Source organism: Acanthaster planci, linkage group LG11 (genome assembly GCF_054643075.1).
Source record: "Acanthaster planci isolate LZ-2023a linkage group LG11, COTS_SCS, whole genome shotgun sequence".
Lineage (NCBI taxonomy): Eukaryota > Metazoa > Echinodermata > Asteroidea > Valvatida > Acanthasteridae > Acanthaster > Acanthaster planci.
In genome coordinates, this window is record NC_141787.1 from 6,040,145 (window position 1) to 6,051,157 (window position 11,013).

Sequence of the window (11,013 nt, forward strand, 5' to 3'; positions counted from 1 at the left end):
TTCAGGAGAATTGCTCACTTGATGTTACTGGCAACCTTTCGTAATAAGGTCTAGATCTTACGCAGTTATATTGATCTCATTGTAGCCTATATTCTGAAATTGTAATAGGCCTATGTTGAATTAATTTTCCCTGTAATTGATACATGTTATGTCGAAGTAACTACATGTTGCTATTGATACGAACACACACAAGCACCCACATACTAAACATTTAGCCTACTCGTGAACAACCGCCAAAATCCTCAAAAGTTACGAAAGAATGTGAAATTATCTAAATTTTTTTATGTGAATCGTCACATCCAATCAACATTTCAGTTTCAAAACGTACCGGTATGTTCACTGGTATAAAAGATTGTTGTAGAGGTATTTTGCGTTCAAGCCAAAAACGGAACGTTTTCAAATGAATCATCAAATTCATTCCACAACTTGGTGCACAGATTGGTTGGATGCAGAAAATAGCTTAGAAGTCACGGATTTTCGTTTTGCATTATTTGGTATACATGCAGTCCCACAGTTAATGAACCCCAAAGTTGTTTTTCTCGTAATTATTATTAAACTTTCGCCAAACCTTAATTTTCCTGGTAGCAACTTTTTAATACAAACAAACAGGTCGACAAAATATGTTGTTTCAGTAATGAAAGCTCTATATCGTAGATACTGAGTTATTTTGTTCAATTTGTTGGGATGTGCCGTCTGTTGAGCCATTTAGGAGGAAGATTGATGTGAGCCTCGAACATCACTGATACAAAAGGCAATATCTAGGCCACAACAAAAGAATGACGGATTAAGCAGTATTGATTTAGTGTAACCCAATCCCATAGACCGACACCAGTGCTATGCGCAATTTCGGAGCGGGCCTCGTAACTTCGCACGCAACTTTTTCCGGAGTGAGAGCCGATAAAAAGGGCGAGGCTGACGCAAGCCGAGCATCAGTTGTTGGTGGAGCGTCGACCGCGGTCACATATACACGGCTGCAACATGGAAGTGGCAATGATCCTTCTGTTGTTGGTCGGCTCTGCGCTGGCGGGGACCGATCAAGGGGTAAGTCCACTCTGACTAAACGCATTCTAATCCCAAGCAGTGCTTTACACCCTGACACCTCACGGCCATCCTGCTCTGTGCTTTCAATTTCCAACAAGAAGCTAGAACTACAATTGACATAATGAAGGGTTTCGTATAATGAATTATTTTCTCTATGCGCGCTCTGATTGAATGAGGCATCCTCCCCTTTTTTGAAATGCTGTGATTAGATTTCTTTTCAAGTCAATTCCCCAGTTTGCGCGGGCTATATGTTTTCGGCGTTCTGACCAGTTACGATGTCAAGATTTCTTCGAAGCAATTTTTCCATTACCGGCGTTGCTTTGAGCGCGCGCAAATTTTGTGTCACGACGCCGTCGCTTGTTTGTTTGTTGTTTTATTTTGTAAATATCGAGCACTTAAATGTGACTCTATAATATTAGGCACGAGACGAATTCACTGGATTGGCGGTGGACTTCTTCATGGGCAAGGACAAGTTGGCATCCCACCTTGAGATGACTCCGTCCGAGGACTGTGTGGAAGGGGACATGCAGATGAATGAGGAACAGAAGCAGGCGTACTACATGATGCGAGAAGTGACGGCCAAGAACAGGGCCCGCGTGCGACGAGCGGCCACCAAAGCCTTCCGCCTGTGGCCCGACAACACTTTTGTTTACAAGTTCGACCCAAGGCTGTGTGAGTACACAAGACTGTGGCGCAACTTCCCGGTAGTCCAAATCCCCTAGTTTTCTTAGATTAAGCTGATTGAAATAAGCCTTTTGCGAGTTCAATTTGAATAAAATCTGGCACACTGAGTTCTTTCAATTCATGTGAACATAACAATTTGTATTCTCCACACTAAAGACACTGTTGCTGTACATCCTGATTGAGGGCAAGCTTTTCCTTAGTTACATAAGAGACGCCTTGCCTCAATAGGCGGTTTTCAATGGATGAGAAGGACGAAAAGGAACCAGTCCATTCCAGAGATGATGGTCGCTGTGCAAAAGCTTGCCCCGAATCATGAGGTATGGCAACAGTGTCTGGGGAATTCATATGGTCATGTTCATGTGCAATCAGATAACCTACTTTACCAGTTGATTGTATGGCGGTGTTCATAAACACTCGTATATCGCTTCACCGGCGAATGTAGTCGGTCTTACACTGTTGTACAATGTATATGTTAGCAGTTGTCGAGGGCCGATATTCATAAAAGCCTACTCAGCCTAATTAGCTACTAAAATGGCCCCAAGTTGATAACTAAGCCTAGTTGAAAGCTAAGTGGTGTTCGTAAAATTTTGGTAACTTTAGTTGGTTGCTAAGTTGGCTGCTAACGTTGGAGTTGATCTGGGGGTGTTTCAAAGTAGTTGGAAACTAAATCATTTGTGGGTTACACATTGAGCAGCGAATATGGCGAGACGTAGGCCTATACTTGAGCTTGCACAGCTAAACTGTGCGATTCATAAAAGCTTGCTAAGCCTATTTGGCTGCCGTTCTTAAAAGTAATTTGACCCATCCAAAATATCACCATAGGGGCCTATCCCATTGACATGCAATTACACACTTTCCGGTTTGGAGGTTTGAAGAACTACTGGATGTCCCAGCTGCGTTCTAAACATCTACCTACCAACTTGCCTGGCAACATTCTCAGCAAGGTTGCCAAGTTGGTAACCATGGAGTAGAAAACTACGGATTCAGCAGGCTGCTAAGGCCTGGTTGGCTGCTAAGTCAGCCGGCTTTTATGAGCATCGGCCCTAGTCACAAAAAACGAACGTGTAGTATTCTTTTCCCCAAGCTTCGGCAATGCGAGCTAAGTTCATGCAGGCTGTTGAGACATACAAAGCTACGACATGCATCCAGTTCCATGAAGCGAAAGAAGGCTATAGTGGCAGCATCCCTCCACTCACGGTCTACGGAACTGGTAATGGGTAAGATTTACTCATCCTAATACATGTACAGGTGCTGGTAATTCTGAAAGTAGGGTATGTACAAGTTAGTCCCCCCCAAAAAAGTCTCCCGTTTCGGCGGTTTCTGGTTAGTGCACGCGTCGCCGTAGACCTGTTCGTCGGCAAAGGGAAAAGATTTTATTTTGTATAATACGATGTCTAAAAGTTGCCAACTTGAAACTTGCATGATCGACTGGAATCCTCCTACTGCATAATTTTAACGTGTTTAAGATGAGGTATGGTCGAGTAAACATGTATGAACACTAAAAGAGTCCCTCTAGGCCCCATACATTTGGTCGGCCGGGCACTCTTTTTCAGATGACGTCATTTCTGTATTATAGACATTTACCCCTGGAAACCATATGCAGCAAGGTATGAGACAGAGAGAACCCCCCTGCTTTGTGTTGGTCATTGTCTCGCAGGAATCTGGGGAATTCCTTTCAGACATCTTGGGGGGGATGTGTTAAGTAACAATAGTCTGGAATGTGTATAGGGATTGGACATGTGTGGGGGGGGTACCCCTCGGTCTCATTTCTTGCCGGGTATACTGGAAACCAGACAAATGAGGTAGTCTTATGTCCTTTTTGCATCTATAAGCTGAAAACGCTTTTAAACAGTAAATAGTGAGGGGCCAGTCTATTTCAGTGTTGGCAACGGCGATACGAATGCATAATGCTAATATACAGGGACCGGTAGCTAGCTGGTTTAGGTCCGTAGTTTGCGCGACTGCATTCGCATTTTGCTTTTTTAAAGATATGTTTACCAACAACTTTTCGTTTGCGTGATAGTCGGGCCTAACACATGCCTCACTGGAAAACTTAAGAAGTTTTCCCCTTCAACACTGTGAATAACGTGTACATAACGTGTTTTTATCTACTAGTAGCACTTAGTGCATAATGCAGAACTCAAATCAGCACTTCACGTGCTCATGACATGTGCGAACTGAATGTGGGTGTGTGGGCAGCAGGCCGAGTGTTTAGAATGAGGTATCAAGTGCAATATTGGACCAGTTAGGTTCACCATGTGTCAACCGAGGGAGAGACAAAGATTGTCTCTGAAAACGGTTGCCATTTGTGTTTCATGCGTCCAAATCCTAACTCTTGGAGAAGGGTTGTATTTCTGAAGTGTTTTGAAAAGAAAAAAAAAGGCAAAATGTCTCCCCGATGTGGGATTCGTACACCTGCCCGTTACCCCCTGGGTAAGGCCTTTAATCGAGTGCCACAAAGAGGTTAAAAACCTACCGTTTTTATGATCAAGCCCCAGTAATATTCTGTAATTTGCGTTAGCCCTGAAACCCGTCTGCCAAGATAACGTTGAAAAAAATACCCCGACAATATGGTTCGAGACAGCTACATGTATATGCAGTTAAGCTTAGTGCCTAGAAAACGAGTCAACATTTTATTTTCGTATTTTACAATACGAAAAGAAATTTATTGACGAGGTCTCACTTTATTCTTTGGAATGCCGGTTCTACGTATGTTTTCCAAGACTTGCTGTGGTGCTGGAATTAAGGGTGGTTATCTTTTTATGGGTCAAGTTTCGATATGGGGATGTACTGGATAACAGGCGCTGATAATGTCTGAGCTGAAGGCTATCAGCGTCCATTCTCCGTGAGCCGCTCTTACACGACCCCAGCCAAGCACATATTTATTCCCTGCCATTAAGAATTGTTTGAGTCACGCAGTCAAAGGTAAATTCTGTTTTAAATGATAAATTAGCAACGGTTTTGATCAACAGTTTTACTTCAGCCCTCTACCCGTGTTAAGTTGCTCTTGAGAGTAGTTGAATACAATCTCCTCATTAGAGATTGGCGCGACCGTGGCGCGTACTTTGTGAGGTGCCACACGGCCAGCCGGTGATGTGTACCCACTTAATGGGTCCTCAATTGAATGGCTAACCTGGGTATAGTAAAAGTACACAAAAAACAGTTGAACTTTTCTGATGAAGTACGCATTTTACAACGAGTATTTCCTTTTATCCGGCAGGTGCTTCTCGACCGTCGGTGGACCGGGCGGTAAAATTAACCTGCAGGAGGGTCGCTGCAATCACGTGAGTCACAGGCTGCAGTTGAAAGCCACGGCTGCGGCAACTGCGGCTCTCCATAGACTTTTATGAAGATGTTTCCATGTTTGCCTTGTTACCTGTAGACCCACTGGCAAGAGGAATACAACTTCACTTATTGATGAAAGGGGACAGACTAGTTTTTCCTTCCAGCCTTAGGCTGCATTCAAATCTGTTGTCCAGAGCTATATCTAGGTCTTCGCTCCATTGGAAATGCTCATAGACGCGTAGACAATAGACCTAGCCCGTTTTGGACACAGCCTTATTACATTGCTTTATGATAGAAAAGCAAGATGGCCGCCGTATGACAGAGGTCGATGGATGCGTGCTTCGGCGAAGCTAAGCTGAAGCTATGATCAGATAGCTTCAAGTTCTGCAATGCGCAGGGGAGATCACACTGAACCACTCCTCTCATTCAAACCATCTTTACAGAGCAGATATTTCCCACTGCGGCGTGCCATGATTTCATGCATGGTACCATCATCGTCAGTGTTACTCTCATTTCTTCATATACCGCATCGGTAGCTGTCGTCTCTGAATACAAGACGACAACAACTCGCATTTGACCGAAACTATCAAACTCAAGCACAATCATGGAGAAAAACACGTTGAAAGTTTGTGTTGACAATATCAACTTTGTACAGTTCTTGCGGATTAATTCTCGGAACACCGACAGCGGGAACTAGACGCCAGGGGCGGTTGCGTGCCTCCTTTCAAGGAGGCCATTGGAGGCACGAAAAAATTGACCCTCACCAAAAAATCTTGGATCCGCCCTGTTTGGGCTTGTCCCACCACGTACAAACTGTTTACTGTTGCCATCTCAGCAAGATAAACCGAGGTACTATAAACTGGGGCCGGGCGTAGGCAACTCAATTGTTGACAGAGTTTTGCCTTTTTTATAAGAGAATGGGCAATTTCAAAGGGGCATATAGGGCAAAATTTTATTAGCGTCTCAGGAATTACATAGTTCTTCGGTTCCACGGTAGTTCTTCAAAAAATTCCCATATGAATCCCCCACCCTTGAAGGCCTGGATGGTTACGGCACCGTGGGTGACTTGATTTTCATCTGATGGAATTGGACATTTACCTTAGGAAACTTGTTCTTTTTAGTTTCTTCTTCGGAACCGTGCATGAAAAACCTCTTCACTGCCCACTGCACCTCTTGGCTGTTTTCTTGTTCGCAGCTCGGAGTTTGCCTGCATGAGATAGGTCATGCCCTCGGAGCCTACCACGAACATACACGCCCCGACCGCCGTGAACACGTCTCCATCAAGGAGGAGAACATCAGAAATGGTTACGAAGGTAATTTCAAGGTTGTGGACCGTCTCCTCGTCGGGATCTACGATCTGCAGTCCGCCATGCATTATGCGTGTGATGTAAGTCTCGACGTCATCCTAGGGGAATACTAGGCTCGAATGTAAATTTTGTCAAGAACTTGAACTATGTCCCCTGTGTGGGAAATCTGGTTTTCTTCGTTTTCGTTTTGGCTTTTTATGACGAAATAATTATATTGTTAATGGGACGTCTGTTCTTCCCTGTGCGTATTCCTGCAGGCTTTCAGCAAAGATGGCCGCTCGGAAACAATCGTGCCTCATGACGAGTTAATGAAAGAAAAGATGGGCTTGCAGAGGAAACTTTCGCGATTGGATATATATAAATTTAACAAAATGTACAGTTGTTATGGTAAGTAAAGGAAGTGTGCTTCCCAAGGATAAATAATAAACATGGATCCTGCCCCGACCTAATTCGCCCGAGTCAAATTTTAGGGTAAATAAAAGAAATTGGGATTGGAATTCGAGCACAGGTTTTTTCTTCATTACAGAAAATTTAAGGGTTGAGGGGTTACCCACCACTGTAGATAGACAAAGTGTGAAAATCCTGTGAAATGGAAACGGAGAAATGTGGCATCAATTCTAGTCTGATATCTTTGGGGAGTTTACTTTTATAGCGTGTTTGACTTCTGGAGCCTTTGCTTGACCGAAATAAGGGAATCTGTCATTTTGGTGTCCTACAATTTATATTTTCTTCTGATACTTCTTTATCGCTGTCGCTTTGTCAAATGTTAGAGAGTTGTCCCGACGATCTTGAGACAGCATGCAAGCATGGTGGAGTGCCGTCCAAGGACTGCACTTGCCTCTGCCCAGATGAGTACACAGGAATCTACTGTGAAACTTTCAAGAAGACGACGGGTAGGTTGAGACTTGAATCTTCAAGGAAAAACTCATTGGGTCGACTTGCTTGGCACAGCTCAGTAGGAGAGACGAATCTTAGCCAACTACATTATTGTAGGAAATTCTGGGCAAACCTGGTGACGTAGTTCACGGGCTTCAGCCAGAGCTGTTTATTGAGAACTGCAACATGGAGTGTCTCTGCTGTTTGAACCGAAATGGTTAATTATTCCTTAGTGTACATTGACAGTTAGCACACGATAGCTGCTTGCTGTATTGCACACATAATGAACAGCCATTTGGGTTCCAGTCTGAAGCTGGCGCTACTCTACAGCCATGGCTTCGGCCGGTTCACTGCGAACCCACCACTCTGCCGTGAAGCATGCACTCACAACACCAGGTTTCTGTGCGAGCGCCGGCACCGAACACTAATCACAAGCGTAGTTTTTGTTAACAGCTACGTCTATGAAAATGTGGGGTTTTAATATTGGTCGGTCACTCATGCAAAGGTGGAAAAGAAAAGGCTTTTTAAAGGGGGGGGGCAATTTGTTTTGGGGGGCCGAACTTTGAAATTTCTAAATGTATTAAGTTTTTATGGCCATTATAATGCGTGAGAGGTGTCTACGTGCTTTTTAAAAATGGGGAAAAGAAGAAGTCCCGCAAATCGTGTTTGCCTATATTTTGGGTATTGTGGCCTCTCTTGGCCTCTCTGGATCCATAGGTGCCTTGAAGTTGGAATGCTGCTGTCGCGGAAGGACCAAACGTATAGGCCACAACTTCATACAGGAGGTCCTGTAAAATTGTTCTGTGCTGTAAACTGAGAGGAACTCTGCCATTTTTGTCACAAAATGAAAAAAAAAATCGCTCACCTGGCCATCATGCTAAAAGTAACTCATTACATTAGACTGGTTCGACATCTTTCTGCTCCAGAATTTTGATCAGTCTGTTAGCTATATCGTGAACACTGTTGTGAATTGTGTGCGTTCGTTTTGGCCTAAACATGCCTGGTCAACTGCAAGTAACTTTGAACTCCACTCTACTCCGTAGCACCCCCTACTGCACTGAGGTCCCTTTTCAAGGACGAACTTGTCCAAATTGATGCATGACAAACAGCCATGCAGAAACTGGTTCACAATTTTGCCAATTTCGAAAATGGCGTGTAGTGGCGGTTTTACGTTTAACGAAAACTCTCATTTTCCAAGTATAGCGACGAGTGGTATTCCCTTTTTTCGTCTATGAATGATTTAGAGTGCAGTGCAGAATATAAGGACACATCAGGGATAATCCGGAGCCCTGGATTCACCAGAGGAAGCAGATACCCAAGCAATACCGAATGTGTCTATGCCATTGAGGTGAGTGCAGTCTCCAAAGGGCAGACCCAGAACCACATTTTTAAGGGGCTTATTTTTTATAGTTTATTCATTTAATTGATTGGGGATCTGGAAATTGGTATACGTGATTTTTTAGGGCTTTTCTGAGGAGTGTGGCTACACATTAATTTTTCGAACTTTATTTTTATGTTTTTTTTCTTGTGTATGAAGTGTCCCGAAGGCACCAAGGTTCACCTGACATTCAGAAGCTTCGACATCGAGGGATGGGGCTGCTTCTTCGATACTTTTGAGACGAAAACTGGCCCTGCCGTAGAGGAGGTTTACCCCAACTTGTAAGTGTCACAGAGTAAAGTACCATTTTTAGCAAACCAGTAAACAGGATGTATGCATGTTTCCGCCATTTTGAATTGAAGGCGAGGTAAAACCTTTCATTTTGGGCGTCTGAGAGTAAAGATGAAAGTGGCAGAATTAAAAATCAATTCAAATGCATCCCATTTTTTGATTGAAATCATTTAAACCTTGCGACAACTTACAACAACATGTTTTAAGCCACTTTGACCGATTTGAAAGTGAGGTCTGGAGTCTGACACCACTGCATTTAACAGATTACATTGAATGTGTTAGATGCAGGGAACAAAAAGAAAAAAAATTGCTTCCCGTGGATAAGGCCTGTTGCTGGCTGCCATGGTTTGGATATTTTAGAGCATAACCCAATGCTGATAATTTCGCAATTCTGTCGCAAACGCAATTTGGCCTTGAAAGAGTGATCTCCTCACAATCTGATAATTTGAATACTGCAGGGAAATACTCAGTACTGGGACTTCAAACGGTTTCTCAATACTGAAGCGGCTTCTGAACCAGTAACATAACCTTGATATTGCTGCCCCCGTGATACTTGCTCCTCTCACAGCAACTTTCTTGAATGGGCGGAAAATTCTCTCCAAATTCCATGTTTTTCAGGAGAAGACAAATGAGAGGGAAAGAACAAAGGTTCACAATGCACTTGAAGGGCAGAAATAAACAGCTTTACGGTAAAGCCTCCATGTATTTTTGATTGGCAGGTACTGTGATAAGGCATTGCGCGGAAAGACTCTGACGTCGAAGGAAAATTTGGCATTGCTGAAGTTCAATAGCGACTCATACTACAACTATCCTGGATACGAACTGGAATACGTCTGTGAGTAAATCCATACCGGACAGCACTTACCTGACAAGGAACAGTACACAGTTGATACCGTCTCATGAAAGCTGAGATTTAGTTGTAGTTTGCACGCCGTTTAGTTGCCTCTTAGCATATTGGAACAAAGCATCTTATACCACATTTCTGCACTTAAAATTGTCATTAATTGAAATATTACCATAAATGTTGGTCCCCAAAAGACTGAGGAGAACTTGTAATTCCAGAAAAAAGTAGTTCATATCGTCATCAATATGATTATCAGTGTATAGTGTCCAGATGTATAAAAAAAACCCTAACATACAAATGGTAGCATGGTTGGAATATAATGAAGTTGACGTGTGATAATTTAGGTTTTAAACACAACCTTAAAATCTATAATATCATAAGATTTAATTTTTTGCAAACAATACTCATTGCTGGTGTGGGAATGGATGTACTGAGGATCTGCACCCTTCTAGTTTGAGAATGGATAAGCGCGTTTTACTGACGGAATCGTCCCAACTAAACGATCCAAGAAGATATGCGTTTGGACACCATCACAGGTACTTCACAACAGTTATAAAAGTTCTCCGAGATGTTTAAATCAAAATTGTTTCTAGTTAATCCATATCATAGGGCAATCTTACATTAAATGCAAGTCCTGTTCAGAGAGTGTTCAGAGCAACAGATACATGCAGAAAGGGGACTGGCATTTTCTTTCTTTGGGGGGGGGGTGCCAACTTGTAACTTGTTCGCCAACCTCGTGTCGTGTGAAATTTACAAGGTGATCCATGGTACGCTACATTTCATGCTTCAGGGAGAATGCCGACGGCCGATTTTGGATTCATTTGCTGACCGAAGATCTATTTGCCGATTGGAATTGGAGGGGGGGGTGCTGCACCCTCACGCCCCACGGTTGCTACGTCCCTGAGAAAGGTCATTTTAGGTCTTTTCCCGCATTTATTTTTACGAACTCACAGACACATTCTTTTTCTCCATTGATTCACCCGCTTAAATAAGCTCGTCGGTACGGGGATGGGCGTCTCAGCATGGACTGAAGTAAAAAGTAATATTTTGGAAAATCTTGTATAAAAATGTGCTTCACATAATTAAGATCAGGAAATGATTAAATACACCTGATTAAAACGGTAGCTTTGCCGTAGAAAAATATATGTCTGCACATCAGGAAGATTGCTTACCTTGCTTATGTCATTTCTGTGTTGTCATAACACTTGTATTTTATAGCAACTTACAAGAAAGGCTTGCGAAAGAAAGAACATTTGCAGCTATATTTTTCAAACCAAATCTGCGAAGAAGAACAGGACCACTACTTT

General features: G+C 43.0%; 1 protein-coding gene across 1 annotated transcript; it reads left to right on the forward strand.

Annotated features, from left to right (window-relative positions):
- The first annotated feature begins 881 nt into the window (after positions 1-881).
- LOC110990107 (blastula protease 10-like) lies at positions 882-10,868 on the forward strand. The gene is made up of 10 exons (XM_022254943.2): positions 882-1,041; positions 1,461-1,713; positions 2,810-2,942; positions 4,946-5,009; positions 6,206-6,397; positions 6,575-6,704; positions 7,088-7,210; positions 8,438-8,541; positions 8,731-8,852; positions 9,582-10,868. The coding sequence occupies exons 1-10, from the start codon at positions 979-981 to the stop codon at positions 9,703-9,705; spliced, it is 1,308 nt and encodes a 435-aa protein (XP_022110635.1). The 5' UTR covers positions 882-978; the 3' UTR covers positions 9,706-10,868.
- Positions 10,869-11,013: the final 145 nt, after the last annotated feature.